Genomic DNA, 18,962 nt, shown 5'->3' on the forward strand with positions numbered 1-18,962 from the left:
CACGAACATGCTGTGACCAGGCTGAGTACTGCAAGCCCAACATCATCTCTTCTTCACTGAGGAGAACAACTTTCAGGTTCTCCATTTGTGCATGAGTAGCTTTACACATACAATTCACCTCTTCTTTTTATTTATTGGCATGGCACATCTTGCCATTGGCTGGATCAACATTAGATCACACAATAAGCATGCTTTGGAGGTAGATCAGTATTTAGAGGAATTAATCTGAAAAGAGGTTTACTGGAAGGCACTCAGATGGCAAGTGCTATTAAATTAAACGAGATTTTATCATGTATGTAATCATTTATTGAGCTGAGAATCCATACAAGGTAAACAAATGTTTACATTATCATACAGTAAGCATTTCCAGGGCTTAATAAAAATGATTGTCACTCACTGTGCTTCACAAAAAAAATCATTTTAATGAATAAATAATTTGATGAAATCGAAAAATATTTACAATATAAACAAATGAAAAAGCTTTGGATATATTAATCTGAGCATCCTGTATTTTGCATTTTCTAACGTTTTTTCTATCAAGATTCTCTCTCTGAAATGGTACAAAGTGGATAGAAATTACAAGTCAACAAAGTTAACATGATTTGGTACATGTCTTTCCATTAGTTCAGATAAGCTACATATGATTCATTTATTATGCACGTGTTAGAATACAAATATAAGTAAAATCATATATTATCAAAATGCCAGACAGCATTCTCCACAGAACAGAAATGTACACTGGGCCGTGACAATAACTGAGAATCACAGGCAATGAAATATAACAGAAAAGTACAAATTCCTTCATAAGAATATAATTGTGCTCTCTTATTTACCAGAGGACTATGCTGCTTCACCACATCGATGGCTACGTATGAATACAGTGTTCAACAACTGCCATGTGGTTTGGTGTACGCTCATATGGGTGTCAAGCAGCGGCATTAATAGTGGAAAATGGGCAGTGCAAGCAGTTTTATAAACATCTCTTTGGGCTCTTAATAAGAGCCAATTATACAAAGCAGTAGAAGCATAACATTGAGAAGTCTTCATCTCATTTACACAGATATCATGAAACGACTTGCTTTGTTTGTGGTGGTGAAAGGAGGAACGGTGTCTGTGCTGTTTATGCCATCAGCCAGAATTCAAGTATTCCAAAGCCACTTCATAGCAGAATTTGTATTGATCCTGAAAAATCAAAAGAAAACCACGAAGTCAGTTATTGAAGGAACTTAATTAAGGGGATCAATATTTCTCTTCTGTTTAAATTAGTTACTATCAGCTATGGTCAATGGGAACCAGTTTGCAAATCCAATTTGTATTCAGATAAGAAAATCTTTAAATTAACCAGACAATAGACACTACACACACGGTAACTTACAGTACTGCTCATATTAGATGTGTAGTTAGCTGCTCTAATACACTTGTATGAGAAAAATTGACTACACATAAGCAGATTGACTTGCAACCCTTCAGTCATCTGTCAAAATGCTCACATAGCACTTTACCGGAATTGGAGTTATTGAAGTTCCTCCCTGGAAATGTTTATCTTAAAACAGACTCAGTGTCTAGTGCTTTCCAGATCATAACTCTTATTTTGATGTTCATACTCTTGCTACATGTCAGCATGAAGGCTGTTTACTGTTCCTCCTCTAGGTGCAGCTCAAACCTGCACTGAAATACTGTGCTCTCTCAGTGCAGTAGGGCAGGGAGACCGGGCCAGAGCTAAATTAATTGGATTCATTCCAATTAATTTTTGAGCAATTAATGTTGATGCACATGCTAGGCTCTTAACAGCTCTTCTGTTGGCCAGTCTGTGTTTCCAGGTACCAGTCCTGTGCTTCAAGCACAGAACTGCTGTTTTTATTTGCAAAGGCTTGGAAACTGGGCCAGTCCCAGGGAAATTCTCTTTCCTCAGCATTCAAGCTCCATCTGCACCCTTCTGAGATGAAGAGTCGTGACTTCATGCCCTTCACATCTTAAGCAGAACGCAGAGGCCAATGTTTCTGACTGACCCTTGTCCACTGTGCAGCTTCAAGGGTTGCGGTACCTGGGGACTTAACAACTTTGTGTGCACAGACATAGCCCTCTTTTATTTTCATTCTTATTACTTGCATTAGCAATGCTACAAGCATTTAAATTAAACAAAAATGCTGGAAGAAATAGTAGGTGTGGGTTGCCTGAATGAAAGTGCTCTGGATTCTAACAATTCAACTTGGAAATATCCTCCCCTTCCCCCCCCCCCCCCCCCCCAAGTTTTATGACTATTTCTGCCACTGAAGTGCCTCTTTCTCTTATAAAATTTAATCAATTAATGATAGTTGAGCATGCAATATTACACAGTAACAACCACAACTTAACGAGTGGACAGCACTCAGTCTTCACCTTCTGAGCATCCCAAGTAGGTAGATTACAATTACACCCTACATATATTCTCCTTTTCTTTGATGAAGACATTATAAAGGAGTGTGTTGGCCTGTACTTGAGATTTTGAGTCACATTTTAGTTGAAAAGAGAGTCTACCTTAAAATGCAAGAGACCAAACAATATTACAGCAATCAAAAAGCCAGAAACAAGCACAGACTATTTATGAGTTCTTTTGTTAGAGCTGTCACTTTAGAAGAAAACAAATCCTAGGCGCTTATATTGCCTAAGTTATGAATGAGATGTATGTTAGGCTTTAAGATCCTGAGGGTTCCATAAACTGCTTGTGTCTTTTTCAGGATGAGAAAAGATAGAAAAGAAGAAAGGAAAGAAATAAGTATTATGTAAATTATTCCTTTTCTGCTTTTCTTGTGTATGTTTCTAAATAAATGGCAATTATTCTATAACTACATAACAGAGATCAAAACAAGAGATCAGCCACTCATCCATTTTTCCATGCTCATTTTATGCTGATTTACTGATCCAGCAGAAGAACTGTCATTTTTAGTAAACCCAATACCTGCACTAAATAGCAGACATTTTATTATTTCCCACTGTGTTCACTCATGTGTGTCCTTTGTACATTTTTATTATTCACTTGATGTTGAATATGAAAAGTTTCTTTATGTTAGCTAGCTTTAGAGAGGAATATTTACATATATTTATATATATTTTTCTAGGACATCATTGGTAGGTCCAAAAACATGTACTACAAAATGCTTTGGACATGCTGTAATGGACATTTTGTAATACCATATGTTACTTTTGTATGATGGCTGAAGAATTTCATGGATTTTCCATACTGAATGGATGTGTCATTCACATTTTTACACTTGCAGGAAAACCAATGGTTTCAATGAAAGTAAGAGATGAATCTCTAAATATGGATGGCCAAGGTTGCCCTTCATCTGGTCAGAAAATGTATAATAGGTTCTCATAAAGCAGTCTTGAAACTATTCTTGTCAAATACCGTTATAACTCTGAGCATTTCATCTCTTATCACAGCATTTTACAAAGGTAAATGAATATTCTTGTTCTCTCTTTTTTTTTTTTTTTCAGATGTGGAAACTGAGGCAAAGAAACATTTATATAATAAAGGTCAAAAAGGATAAAGTCAGTAACAGGACCAGGAAAAGAACTGAAGTGTCCTAGTTCCCTTTTTACCATGAAACAATCTATGTGAAAATTCCTTTGAACCCTTGCTAATTCAAGTACTTGTTCCTACAAATAGTAAGTCTGAAGAGATGTTGTTCTGACTCTGCTTTGTCAGTGGATTAAGTGATAATGGGAAAAATCCTGATTGCCCCGACTCAGTTCCTCTACTGGTAAAACAAGGAAAATGATACTGCTCTTCTTCCTAAGAGCTTTGAAATCTCCTAGTAAAAAAACCTTACAAGGCTTCTCAATACCATCCAGATATTCTCAGTACCACCCCCAATTTATTAAAGGTTATTTTTATATTCTAAAATAATATATCTAGCTTTTGATTAAAAAAAAAAATCTTTGCTGAAGAATGGAGACAGCTGCCTGACAAATCTATATGTGGAGAACTGTCAAAAACGGGAATTTATAGACAGCATTTTCTTCAACTGTACATCTTCACACTAGTAATTTTCTTTTTATTTCTATAAAACAAATGTATAAGAGATCAGTGAGTTCTGTGGACTTAAGCTCTGGGAGAACTGAGAACAGCAGGCCTGCCAAGTCTCTATCCAAAACTCTGCTATCTGAATGAAGAAGTAGGACATTTTTCTTAATATTTAGGAAATAAAAATGTATGGTTCTCAGCATGATGATTCTCCTCCTGAGAATACAAAGCAGAGGAAAAGGAGCCAAATAAACTTCTCCCTCCCACCATTGTGAAAGCTTGATAGTTTCTCACTGATACAAGATTCACAGTTTCACGTTCCTTGCTTATTTATGGTCCTGTGGTGCTTGTTGTAAATTCCTTCCTCACTTTGCACAGCTGGCAGCATCTGGCTTTTTGCCCTAAGCCTAGCTAGAAAAATGCCTGAGGGAACGTCTGACTTCACAGGTAGCCTAGATGAGAGCACTGCGAAGGAGGATGAGGTAGTAGCCATTCTTCCATGGGACACATGAGGTACAGTGAGATGTGGGGAAGAGGATGGTCCTACCCATCTACACATGAGCCTGGAAGTCTCGCACTTCCCAAGATAAATTCCTTTTGCCCTGTATTTCACACCCAGATCTCAGCAACCCATCTGAGAAGGAGGGATCTCTCCTAAAATTCCAAGAGGTTGGACCAGCTTTGTGAGATGCTACCTGCATCCTTCCTAGGGACTCTGTAGAAAAGATGTTGAAATATAGTAGTCCTGATGACCCAAACTTGTTTAATCAAAGCTTGCAACATTAGTTCAGATGAGTTTAGCATCCCCGAAGCAGCCCAGATGTTGCTTCCTCCTGCCTATGATGCTAACTCGAATACAACTGCCTCTCAAGCAGCCATGTCTATAAGAAGATGTCGCAAAACGGTGTCTTTATGGTCCAGGCATCAGCATATGGTGTTATGCTTCAGCCGTCTCCGAGTACAGAACTACACACTGGAGCGTAAGAACCTGCTGCTTTAAGCTGTTCTGCAGCTCTTGTAGCGTAGCAGCTGGCACTTCAGCAATTCTCCATTTTTGAAAAAAGCCCATAAAATACTCTCTAAGAAAATAATTGCACATGGCCTCTTGTTTCTGAACTTCTTTAATCTTTCTATGAGATAGAGCAACCATAATTAAATGCAATATTCTGGATGTCAAACTGAAATTCATGGCTTTGATAAATATTAGGCGATTAAGCTATTTATAAAATATATAATTTGAAAATCTGGCATTTCATTTTACATAACTATTATTCCTACCCCTTGCAAGGGCTGCTCTCCACTTGGCTCAGCCTGCTAGAAAAGAAAATTAATAAGGATGTTCGGCTGAAAGTTTAAAACTCTTAAAAAATTCAAATGAACAGAGACAAAGTCTCCTTGGGAAGAAAGTAGTGTAAAAATACTCTTACAAGTGAAGTGACTTCATTATCCCCTTTGAAAATGACTTGCTTGCTTTGTGAACAACTCCCACTGCAAATCTTGGAAATCTTACTGAGTCTTCTGAGAAAAAGGAACATTTTCTATTTAGTGGTGCAGTTAAAAAGCTCATACCAGAAGGTCCACCATGTTAGGCTTATTATTCCTCAGTGTCTTCACAGCATGGAATACGTCAACAGCCCTCTGATGTTGAAGCATTTCACAAACAATACTGATTGCACAAAATGTCCCACTGCGGCCACCTCCATTCCTAAAATAAAAGTGATAAAATAGCTCAGTTACAACTGACTTCATATTACAAGTTCTTACAACACCAGGAATGGCTACAGAAGGTATGAGTTCCACCAGGGAGAAGCCACTGAACATTAATGCCCCTAAAGGCGGCTGAACTCTAAGCAGAGCACTGTTTTTAATTGGAATTAATGGGCTGAATGATCTCCAACCTATCATTCAGCATCCGGGAGGCTGAAAGCCTGAAGGTAATTGAATGGACGAATTTTGTGCCACTCTCTTTAGTGAACTTCTGAAGCAGCACGAAAAGACTGCTAAAATAAGGACAAGGTACTTTTAGATTCAATTCAACACCCCTTTGCACTGTTAATGCACAAGGTTGTAATGAGTATCGGGCTAGAAATATTATAGGGAAAGCGGATCTTTCAAGTTCTTTTATTTCCGACCCTAGTGCCTTCTTCCTGGACCCAAAGGTGTTTCAGAGGAAGAGCAAAAGCGGTGTCCAATTTGTCTATGAGCCATTCTGGTGGCTGTGCTTTCAGCATGGCACAAGGCGGTGCTGCGATGTCCCGGTGGCTGATGCGCTCACCCCGTAGCAGCAGGCAGAGGGACTGGCTGCATGGAAATGACTGCTTCTGAAAGTGATTGTGTTCCTTCTCCACCCACAGTATCAGAGGATAAGAACCCAAAGTGACTTGCTAACAAAGAAGCCAGGCACAAATGTTCATATGCATGATCAAATACAGCATTTAATAATACTTTATCCCCAGTTATATTTAATCTTTGAGATAATCTCTTTCTTTCTGGAAACCCTATTATTTCTACAGCTATTCTAATCAGAATCTTTAGGCTGCACTTCACCGAAAATAATAAACCTTAATAATTACCAGAGTGCAGCCTGGTTAGGTAGCAGGTCTTTCAAACCAGCTTCGCAAATGGCTGATTTTCAAAGGAAGCTACAACGTCGCACATCTGTCACATCCAGGCAGTATGAAAAGAATGCTCTCTGCTGCCAAAACATTGCCTGATATTATGGGACTCTTTGAGAATTTTAATTAAAATAAAGTCATTTAAAAGGATTATATTAGAGCTTTTTCTTTCTTTACTGCCTGGAAGTGACGCATGTGTGATGTTGTACAACTATTTAATATCATCAGCCACCTCAGAGATAACAGTAATTTGCACTTCAAAAGGGTCTTTTCAGCTAAAGATCTCAAAACATTAATTAATCACACTGCACAATGCTCCTTTGATGAAAGTATTATTATCCCCATTCTACAGATGGGGAAACTAAAGAGCAATGACTTGTTCAAGGTCAGCGATAGTGGGAATTACTAATACACTTTCCTCCACAGTTGTAACATTGTCTAAGTGCAAACCAAAACTCAGGAAGTTATTGCCTACTCTTGGGTTCTAACTTTTGAAAGCACGATAGCATGTGCTTTTCCCATTAACATGTCTCTTCTCCATCATGGCAGCATCTTTTAAGTAGATTTTCTTTACTGAAAGGGTTGTGAGGCATTGAAATGGGCTGCCCAGGGAAGTAGTTGAGACACCCTCCCAAGAGGTTTTCAAAAGATGCATAGCTATGGTGGTTGAGGACATGGTTTAACGGTGGACTTGGCTGTGCTAGGTTAGTGGTTGGATTCGATGATCTTAGAGGTTTTTTCCAACCCAAAGGATTCTATGATTCGAGGGGAGAGGGATATAACTTCAAGCACTGAAGAATCAGTCTAAAAAGATTACGTACTGCTGAGAGCAAACAGCATTTACATGTATTAAGCCATATCACAAGGCAGGATGGTGGATGAGAACCTGTACCAGTGGAGCACACAGGTCCCAGGAGGACAAAATATATACCATTATTAGAGAATGGTAAGGCAATTAAAGGATCATCATAACTGGTCTATCACAACACTTTTACTTCTGTGACTTATTTCTGGAAGAGGAATCACTCCCTCCTATACTACTTACGTCTTCCACCAAGGAACTGTAGCTGGCATACAGTCCTCACCAGTAGAAATAAAATTATATTGTTCTGAAGGTACAGTTTTGATTTACCTGGAATAAATACACATCTTTTTCATTTGCAAAAGTCACTGGACATCTTTATATAAAATAGGGTTAACTTGTACCCATTCTCTTTTCACACAGGGGTCTACCAAGGGACAGAGAGGGGAACTCATGAATCTATATTAAGAACTGTACAATTCCTTGTGTCTTCAAAACTTTTAAATGAGCAGCTGTATTATTTATTCAGTTCGTGATGGATACCTCTTCACCTTTTCACACATCCTTTAAAACCTAGAACAAATGCTATGATAATAGCATTCCCTCACTTCCTCTCATCTGTTCCCAGTACTTACAAACAATGTACAACTGTGCGTCCTTCTCCCCCGTTGTACTCCTCCTGCCACTTCTCCACCTGGCGGATGAGCTTCAAGAATGAGCGCTTGGAAACTGGCGTGTCTCTGTACATGGGCCATCCCAGGAACTGGAACTGCTGCACCATCCGATAGCCGTCTTGGGGCTGTAGGGATTCAGGGAATGAGAAGGAACAAGAAGGAACAGCATTACTTATGGTCTATTCAAATGGTGTGTAATTTAGGTGTTTGTATCAGTGAGGAAAGTTGTTCAGCAGATCACCGCTGACAAACTACTAATGCAATTTCAACTGCCCTTGAGGAGTTATGACTTTTAATTTCCAGCTGAACTATTAGAATGAGAGGTTTTAAACAGAGGGCTATACAAATAGTCTAGAAGAGAGCAACAGTACAGCTGCAGGATCAAACAAATAATTAATTAATATCATAGCAGGAAAGAGCGCTGCAATACAATTATATGACCTCTTTTTTTTCATATGCTTCAGCATTTTGAAGAATGTTTGCGTGCTTCTGTCTTTTTTTACAAGAAAGGTCAAAACCTCTCAAGATTATTTTGAAGTAGGAAATATTTTAAAAACCAAATGAAACCCTCAGATTTTTTCCTGCTTATAAAAACCTAACTACATTTTACTTTATTGTGTGCTACTGAAATAGTCAGAACCCCTCTGGTGAGATGTTACTGAACAGTTGCTTTATGGTGATTTAAAATAAAAAAGGAGCATAGAACAAGTGTTAGTGGCAGAAAATTACAGTCCTTTGAAAAGGGCATAATAAACACACACATGAAAACTGTTTTTGTAGCCTAGGATTTGCTACTTTCACTTCTGTGCAACGTGAGTGTATTTTAGTGCCACTTTTAAAATGAGCAATGCACAGAAATTTTGACATAACAGTTTTTCCTCTAGAGTAAGAGGTAATAGAGAGAATGTAATATTAACACAATAAAGGAATAAACCAAAGTGGATGCAGCATTAGACGTATTCTTCAATGGGTTTTGTCTGTTTTATGTCAAAATTTGGACTCTACTGGTTTCCTGGCCAGTTTCTTTCAGCTGACTGCCCCTTCTCCCCAGATGACATCAGCCAGCCCCAGCACCTGCTAAAGCTCCCATTAACACTGTTGGAGTCTCTGGCTTTATGTTGCCACATTTACTGGCAATGCAAGGCCTTCACAATACAAAAGATGTATCTTGAAGCTTACAGTCTGCTCCCCTGTTTGGACATTAGTATCACAGGGAGTGTTTCTGGGGGCCTTTCTCTCACTGTCTTGACAGCTACCGGATTGCAGGGCAATTCCTGATGTTTCTGAGTAGAGTGCTGCTTACTCCTGGCTATAGTTCTTCAGTGACCAGTATCAGACCATTGCAAAAGCTCTCTCCAACTGGATGGGAAGAGATATCTGGTCTGTGGCTGAATCTTTTTTCCCCACTCAGCTTAAAGAGATGAGTCTTCTGTCAACTTTATAGTAGCATAAAAGCTGGATATGAGAACTTACTTGTCCCTGTGAAGTGCTTACATCTATTATAAAATGTGATTAGTGGGATAAGATGTTCACTAAAAGCCTGGGACTGGTGTTGAAAAACATGCCTGGTACTGGTGCACGGCCTTTGCATGACACAGGATGCAAATATGCAAGATGACTTATTTAAAATTTTTAAAACAGCACTGATTGCATTGCTTCTTGGCTACCACATAATCTGCATTTATTCCATTTGCATTTAACGCACTTGAGATATTCATTAAAATATTTTGTAATTACACACACAAGGCCTTTTTCTCAATGATAATGGTGTGACCCATTATCCCATCAATGCTCTCAAATAAGTAGGCTGAAAAATGAGAATGGTTTTATGTGAGTTTAACTTTTTTTTTTCTTTTTTTCTTTTTTTTTTGACTTGAGTACAGCCAACTCAACTACTGATGCACAACTGACTTGCAAGTAAAGTAACATCCTTACTCTGGCTGCATTATAAATTCGGAATATCCGGCTGATGATGTCTTCTTCTAAATCAGCTGATACAAACTCCACCTGAATAGGACCATGTCGGTGTACTCCATTTTCTGGCCAGTACTGAGGACACAACTACAGAAGACCACAAACACAAAAGAACAGAGATAATTACTTTTAATTTAACAATGCCTCAAATATACTTTTCTAGATATTTTTTGTGCCACATTAATTGCAGAAATTCTTACACATTATCTTTATAAAATACACAGTGCACCATTCTCCACTAGTTTCAAGCACTCTAATTTTACGTGTGCAGAAAAAGCTTAAACAAATGTCTTTTCACTTAACTGACCATGCAATTGCTTGCTGTTCTACTTGCCATTCTCTGGTATTTGGAGTAGCACATTTCTGACACTCAACATCAGTTCTTCAATACTGCACGACAGGACAGGGGAATGCTGTCAAATATTACCGTATCTTGGAGACAGCGTAAAGCCTAACACCAAAGGCCTGGTATCTCCAACTATCTCCCAAAGTTGATAATAAGTCAAACTACATTGGAATGTGGTTAAAGGCTACATCAGTTCTCAAAATTCAGGATATAACTTACACACCTATTTCATAAGTGACTGAGGATATTGGCATTTATATATATAATATCAGCTTTGCTTTGAATTTTCAGCAACTGCTTAATTTCATCTTACAAACACCACCTGAAAATAGTAATTATGCTTTCCTTAGTGCTCAGGAAACATTACTTCTAGTTATCTAAAGATCGCAAATTAACATTAGCCTTATCTTGCACAGTTTTAGTGTCTAATAAAACTACGATGCCTCCATCCTGGAACCAATTATCCTCTCTCTTAATAATTTAAAGATTAAAACAACACTTTGCTTGGAATTACTTGAAGCTAGACTCTGTTTTCCAATTTTTTCCATAAAAACCCTGATGATTTATTTCCAGGGATATCTAGAGCAGTTCAAGCATATAGCTTTTGCAAGCATTCTCCAAAATTAAGTATGAACTCATGAAATTTTGTTTGCTTGCAGAAGCATTGATCTCATATTTTGAACTTTATTTCATTCGGTAAAACAGCTGTGGTCTTCATTCTGCTGCATTGCTGTTGGTGATCCAGAGCTGAGCTGACAAATCATATCTCCTCCAGATGTTGTTTTGCATTTCTTATAACACTTATTCCTCAACAAAGCCGTTTCGAAATGACTACATTTTAGGAAAACATAATCATTTACTACATCAATTAAAAAGAGAACAGAATCTGATTTGCAGGAGTTCACTTTAACAAGTTAAAAACAGAATTTTCTAGTAGGAAAATCTATTTTCATTTATTTTAAAACCCCCACTTGATTCAGTCTGCTGAGCAAATTACTTTCCAAATATTGCCTAAACCTTCCACAATTTTTTATTATGAAATACACTAGTGTACAGGATAGCAGAATACAATACTGACATGCATACAGCTAATGCAAATGCCAGTGCTCACATCATTTAACATATGCACAATTTCGTACGCATCTTTCAGATACATAGGAATACTGTTCAAACAGATCTTTGAAAAATGCTTAAATGATAATAAGCAGAGCTGTTTGCCAGTGATGTTTTAGAAAGCCAAGATTTTCAAGTTCTAAAGAAATCCAAAAGCATTTAGGTCTGAGCATTTTGCATGCATGTGATGCTAGCGACTCTCTTTAAGTCAGAGTCACTGTGAAGGGTTGAATTTCATTTCCCAATAGAGCATAACAATCCACATAAATTGTAATATCTAAACAGAAATGTAAACACTTCATATATACATAAATAATAATGATAACAGTAATTATTAATAAATCTGAATGTGTGTTTTTAATAAACTCTGCCCTCTTTCCACTTCTGTTTGCTCTGAGGGCTTTGAGATTTATTCCTAATGAAAAGATTGTTACTCACATTAGAAGGAAAAGGTTTAACATACTGCAGAGGCAGGTGTATTAACTGCATATCCCAATAGCTTTTAAAAGCCTGTGAGGCTAATAAATGCTTGAAATTGCCGTGCACTATTGTAAATTCAAAACACAGCCCACAAATTAAAAGAACTCTGTTCAGCAGTCCCTAGCAGTCTGACTCCCTTGAGTCTTTCCTTATTCACTCAGAAAATAATCTTAGACTCATGAATAAAAGTTTTGTCTTTCATTTCTATTTTTCTCCCTGTAGACAGTTAAAGGCTTAAAATCAGAAATTCAGTCTTTAAAATGGTGTCTGGAATTCCTACACATTCCTTTGAAAGACAAAACTGGAGATTAGTATGTTTTTAAAACAAATTCTTCATGTTAAAAAGAAATAAAGGAAGCAGTTTTCAAGGTATGAACAGTACTCAACCAATCTAAAAAGATTCTGGATAATATCAAGAACAAAAATGACATGGGGTCTGCTATTAAAAAAATTGCTCTTATTTTAACCAAAAATTAGCAAGTATTTACATATTAAGGGTCTAGATTACTGCCACCTTAATCCGGCAGAGGGCTAGTGCAGTTCTTCGAAACCAAGGCAATTATATCTATATAAAAACTTGGAATTGCACAGTTGCATTCAGACTCTAGGATGCTTAGTGATTAATGTTAGTGATTAAATTGCCAATCCAGTAGGTACGGTTTTCCAATTTTCTAAAGAACATGTACAGCATGCACAACTCTGTTGTAAAGTAATTACATTCCAGCATGCATTTCTTTGTCCCGTTTCCTCTTCCGAAGGATGCGTAGTCTCCAATCTTGTTCAGTTCTTATCTTCTTGCTAACAGTGTAATTTTGTGTCAAACATAACACAGATTTTCAAGCTGGGAACACCAATCCCTGGTAAGCACACCAAGGTCATTGACCTGTTACAGGCAAGCTAATGAGTAGCTGTTGGTTTCTGTTTATGACTTTTGGTTATGAGTGTGTTTCAGGCTTGAGCCAGAAATCTACAACCACATGGTTTTTGTTTTTTTAACAGCTCTTCCCAAAGCATGTTTTCCTATCAGAATAAATTACGGGTGCATGCACTTATGTGTATGTGCATTAACATTTTGGTGGAGAAGGTGTGATGCTCAGATTTATTCCTCCTTCCCAATGTGTACCCGTAAGCTACAAATCAATTTTTTAGTATGTTAGTATTTAATGTTATTTTATAAAACTAATTACATCCTAAAGCTGTTCTGAAGCGCACATGTGCTGCAATGCTGAGGCACTGGCACTTCTCTGTTGAGCAGAGCCGTTTTTGGACTTACTTGTGCTGGATCCACATCATTCAGCATAACTATTGAAGTGCAGTGATAATCTAGGACCAGTCTCCAGAAATCTTTGACAGTATTTGGTAAGGGATGCTGTGTAACTATAAAGGCTGATGGTTGTTTGTAGCTCTGCAAAGAAATAACAAGAGATGGTAAGAGAAGAATGGAAAGAGAAAGAAAAAAACCCACTGTTTAGCAGAATGCCCTTAAGAGCCCCAAAATTTTAGGACTGAAAGCATTATTTATATTTTCTATGTAATTCATACATTATTTTCAATTCTTTCCAGAGATCTTACATACTTGAAAATTAATAAACTGTATCTGGGCAAAACATAACTTGTGCAGATGTTATATTTCTGAAACTTATTTTATGCCACAGGCATAGAGTAAAATCGCCAGAGGATTTTGCCTCCAATGCAACCCCTACAACATTTTGAGCTACAGTTTTGGTTTGAGCTATTAATGGACAGATTAATCTTGGCCATCTGCACAGAGCTGTTAATTTGAATGATTCCTATGAAAGGAAATATCTAGTTATTTTTCAGAAACATTGTTCAAATTCTGGTCTGTGCAACAGCAGTGAAGATACCCAGGGGATACATTTCTGTGCTCTTTGTTTTTTTTTTAGTACCAGAGTATGTCATTGACTAAGCTGTTGGTGGAACTGTTAAATTGTGATTCTCATACTAGCATTTTTGGGAATGTCCTTCTAAGTGTTAAAGGCCACCGTGACCATCTGGGGCAATTGTTGGGAGGGGTTGTCATTGCCTTCAAAGAGGGCAGGGAAGCCTCTACATGCATTGAACTGAAGTTGTACTGCAACACAGGTGCAAACTGATCAGCTATTTGCATCTTTCAGAGTCCTGCAATGTTTTCAAACATTCAGATCCCGGATAATGAAAACCACACTTGCTGCCCCTTTTACTTGAAGTGAGCTTATTTAAAGGCTCATAAATGAGGTGATCCAACTGCACCTCAGCCAGAGGTGCAGGTTTCACCTAGCGGGCTAAATGCAGCATCGTGCCTGATGGAGAGTGAGAGTTTAGAGAGAGGGACAAATGTCTGCTCTTGTCCTTTAGTGCAGGTATATTTCAGGAGCCTGACCAGGGCACTTTGGGTAGAAAGCGACCCTTCCTTGTTTCAAGAGTAAAGAAGGCAAGTGTTTTCAAAGCAAATACGGAGGCACTGCTCTCCCTGAGCAGTACTTAATTTGCAGAACAAACTCTCTGGGAAAGAAGACACTTTAACGGCAAGACTGTAAATTTCAGATCAAGGAAGCACCATTCTAATACGAAGATACCACTGACCTATGATGAGAACCCAGGGAAGTCACTTAAACTTCTGTTCTTAGTTTCTCTAAGTAGGTAAACATAAAGATAATACATTTACCTTTTCACAGGAGTGTTTTGAACTTAGGCTTATTTTAGGAAAATGCTTTGAGAACTTGGAAGGAAAGAAATGCAAAAAATGATATAAACTGTTATTACTCTAGCTTCACTTTTCAAAAAGGCCATTTACAATGTGCTCATTCTTTTCTAACCTCTGCTTTCTTGTTGTTTATGTGTGTGTGACAACCATAATTACTATAGCTCTAAATTGTCAAAGATAGGCTATAAATATCTACAGACTCTGAAGGAAGTTTAAGTGTCTTTTTACTGATATTCTATTAGCAGGATTAGAATTACTCTAGATGCATTAAGAAAAAAATCCACACACACATGAAGAGGAACCATTCATTCAAACAGAAATAAACAGAAAGACTGAAGTAATGGCTTGTGTACTATCTTGTGCTGACAGACAATTTTTTTTTTGTTAATTACTGTTTAAATTAGAAACAAAGGGAACTGAAATATTGCTGCAAACCTTATTATCCCATTTAAGTGCCTTAGAGTCTTAATAGGTAACTCTTTTTTTCCTAAGCCAGATGGTTAAAAATTCAAGCACTAGGGAGAAATCTAGATACATCTAATTCATCAAAATACCCTGACTTGCTCCCTGAGCATGGCTTTGGAACCTTGGCTTTGACATAACGCATGTGGGATCCTAAATGTGCTTGGGAGCTTAAAGATTTTGTGCCATGTTTTTGGAAGATGAGCTAGAAGGATTTCAGCCTTGTGCTGACTCCACTTTCTGGCATTGCTCAGTTTGGAGGGCTCCTTATCCCCTTTTAGTTATTAATGATGTAGTGGAGACTTACATCCATCAGTGCAGCATTAATGTAGTTACTGCTCTCCCCATCTATCGTTATGAGGAAAGGCAGGCATCTGTCTGGAGGCAGAACATCCATACAGCGATTCTTTTCGTGATTTCGTGGCAAAAGTGCTATGCTACAGTCTTCCACACGCAGCGTTGGAGTCACCATATTTAAAGTCTTTCAAAAAGAGTAAACAATACAACAGAAAAATTAACACAGCAGTGAAAGCATCCCCAAGTATTTAAGAACAGATCAAGTCAGCATTCAGTTTCAGTGGGAATCAATATGCAGAGAAATGAAAACACATCACAGTCAGCAGGGTTTGGAAGCAAGAATCCTGGAAGCAAACATATTTGAAAAACAACCTCAAAGATAACTGCAGAGTAACCTGCTTTCTGGAGAAAGGACAGCAGAAGGAATTGACATAATTCCTGTGAGTAAAATGAAGATTTTACTACTACCTCATTGCATTTTTTTTATGATTTAGCATAGTTCAATAGCAATTAGTGACAAGTTATCTTTCCTTTTTTGTGGTCTTTTCCCCCCAGGGTTGGTCTCAAATTCACTTGGTTATAAGTCAGCACTTAAGTCTTTAGTATAGCTGAAAAGTATAGCTTCTATGCACTGCTAGCCACAACTTACCCTAAATTCCTCTTTGATCTGGCTGGAGTTAGTCTGAGGATCCAGTTTATTCATTTCATAATAAACAGACCTAACTTGAGAAGCTGGAATAGATGTGTCCCCACAAAGACAGGCTTCCAGGATAGCATCATGGATAAATACATATTGTTCCTGGTAAAGCAATTAAAATAATTACTGACAAAGAGAGAATATGCTATTAGTAATTCGGTAAATAAAAAGTAACGACTAATATGGTTGGCCCATTAATTCTTACTGACTTTACAGGCGCTGAAGCAAGACCAGAAAGAACAACAGCAATTCATAAAACTTTATCGCACTCATTTAGAAATGAATAGAGAAGGATTGACTGAAACCCTTTACAATTACAAACAGAAGTGCAGTAATGTAATGAACTTGGACTGTTTCTGGTTTCCTCACTCTGTTGCACAGTTCTGTAAGTACTATTACATAACTGAGCCTCAACAAAATGTACTCCAGAATGAATCCTCTCTGGAGAGAAACCCTCTAGAGTTTCCTTTTTTTATTATAATATAATAATTAAAACCTGTTTTTTAGAACCATCTATTTTTTAAAACATTTTTAAAACTTTTTTTTTTAAACACCTTGAATGCAGCATAACTGTGCCCTGGTTTGGACAGAAATTCTTCAGATTTATGTGTGAACTATTTTCCTTTATGTGATTGAATAAACTACCTTCTAGATAGTGCTTACCACAAACAGGCTCTAGTTTTATGGCCTAGAATAATAATTTTTATTGCAAAATGTAAGGCAATATTCTAGATTAACAATACCTCTGTTTGCACCATGTTGACTCTCCGAGATCGAAGCTCTCTCACACAATTGTATATGTCTACAACACCTTCTCTTTCTGCCATATCTAGCATGATGTCAATAACAATGAAGCATCCAGTTCTGCCAGCACCAGCACTAAGTAAAAGAAGAGTACAGTTAATGTTCAGCTGTCTATTGGAAAACGTTAAGTGTCAGGGTTCACCTTGCAGGTATTTGACCAGTGGGATTACTGCTGAAATCAGGCCTTGCATTCAGACACTTGCAGGGTTTCAGAATCAGTTTTACCATTGTTTTATACTTCAGGCATTAAGTTATTTTGAGTAGAGTGGCTTCAGCAACCTGTGTGGGGATCGCATAGCACAAGAGAAGCAGAAGTATGTTCTGAGACAACACATTGGAGGGATTTCTGCTGTGCCTACCTGCAGTGAACAACCAGAGGTCCAGCGTTTGGTGGGCTCTTGGATTTGACCTGCCGTACAAATCCCAGCAGGCCTGTTGCATGGTACGGTACACCGTGGTCTGGCCAGCCAGTGAAGTGAAATTGCCGAATTTCTCGAATCTCATGAGCACCTCTCTGTTGAAAAGGCAAGGGTTGAAAAAGAAAAACAAGCTGGAATGTGTAAGAAATTGGACAAGAGACATCATAAGAATGTAACTTTTAAAGCTTGAGCCTTGCTGAGAAACATCCACCCCCCACCAATACCCATATCTGTACAAGACTGTTGGAGAGCTTTCTGATAGCTGGAAAGCAAGTTCAAAGGCTACATATCAACTGGTTTCAAAGCCTTACAAGAAAATGGAGTGATTTATCACTTGTTTAGAAAATTCTAACAATGAGATTGAGGCTCATCTCTATATTTAAGCACTAGCTTGCTTTGAAAACTGTAACCTTAAGATGCACGCCATGATCAACAAACAGGTCAACAGCAAGGCCATGAACATTTAGCACAGATGAATTTTTTTCCCCACTGCACTCCACGGGAGTTTTGCTGCTGACTTCAGGGAACCAGAATTTCAGCATAATTTTCCTTATCTTTTGTCTCCTTCATTGTTCTGAAAGAAACAGTTGAATAGTAAAGAAAACCTTTTTGCACCTCCAGTCATAGGGGCTGCATTTGTAGACCTCCACATGCTCACTCTGCAAGTGATTTACCACAGTTTACAAGGATATGGATATGGTGAGACAGGTATGAATGAGGAGCCGATCGTATAAGTGATTTCCCATGTGAATTTCTGGAGCAGTCTGGATATTAAAGGTGTGTATGCTAAGTATGATTTTCTTAGTGCTTGCATTTCCCCTTCCCCCTCTAAAAATGTAGCTGCCGGTATTTCATTCTCATTAGAAATCTACAGACCAGAGGCCATCATACATATTTCATAAGCAAACAGCAAAATTATGACATATCATCTCTAGGCTGGACTAAATGTCAATGATATTAATAACCAGTGGCTTATACTTTTTCTTCTTAAAGATCTATTTCCTGTCTTGATCTGGTTTGCATATAAAAGGTCTAATTTTCTTTGTGTAATAAAGTAATATAAACTCCCTAATTTATTGCTAGTATGCAAGCTGAAAGAGTCGGGGATTTTCAATGGCTGAGAAATTTTGGCCATGCCAGTGCTACTTGAGTGGAGTTAGCTGTGGTGTATTTTGGAGCCTTGACAGCTCAGACTGGGCATCTGGTCAGAGTAGGGGTCTGCTCATTCTCATGTCTCATGGTAACAGTGGCACAGAAAAGCCAGCAAGGGAGAAGACAAAGAGAATGTGCAACACCGGTGTAGAATGAAGAGATCATGTCCTTGGAACAGAAATGGCCTTATATCTTAAAGAACGATTTTAAAACATATGAAAGCTCAGGAACAGACAAAGTAATTTGTATTTTAGGATTGGTTAACAAACACATTCAAATACAATTTGGTCTCTGTATTCTGGGGATTTTAGTGTGTGTTATTTAACAAATTTTTTTTGCTGATGTAAGTATGGCCTCCAAGTCTGTAAATACCTGTGCATAGGTGAGCTATCCATGTCCCAAACACTTTTATATTGC

General features: G+C 37.9%; 1 protein-coding gene across 13 annotated transcripts in view; it reads right to left on the reverse strand.

The window, feature by feature from the left end:
- Positions 1-291: 291 nt before the first annotated feature.
- Positions 292-18,962, reverse strand: part of PTPRM (protein tyrosine phosphatase receptor type M) — a 484,682-nt gene continuing 466,011 nt past the window's right edge. For all 13 annotated transcript variants that reach the window (XM_040550056.1, XM_040550055.1, XM_040550065.1 and 10 more), the window contains 9 exons: positions 17,334-17,488; positions 16,914-17,049; positions 16,123-16,272; positions 15,484-15,657; positions 13,284-13,415; positions 10,033-10,158; positions 8,059-8,222; positions 5,576-5,711; positions 292-1,182 (listed from right to left, as the gene is read on the reverse strand). In XM_040550056.1, coding sequence (XP_040405990.1) covers positions 1,129-1,182; positions 5,576-5,711; positions 8,059-8,222; positions 10,033-10,158; positions 13,284-13,415; positions 15,484-15,657; positions 16,123-16,272; positions 16,914-17,049; positions 17,334-17,488 — 1,227 coding nt within the window. In that variant the 3' untranslated portion in view covers positions 292-1,128. The remainder of the gene's footprint in view (positions 1,183-5,575; positions 5,712-8,058; positions 8,223-10,032; positions 10,159-13,283; positions 13,416-15,483; positions 15,658-16,122; positions 16,273-16,913; positions 17,050-17,333; positions 17,489-18,962) is intronic.

The sequence above is a fragment of the Cygnus olor genome, chromosome 2, assembly GCF_009769625.2.
Source record: "Cygnus olor isolate bCygOlo1 chromosome 2, bCygOlo1.pri.v2, whole genome shotgun sequence".
NCBI lineage: Eukaryota > Metazoa > Chordata > Aves > Anseriformes > Anatidae > Cygnus > Cygnus olor.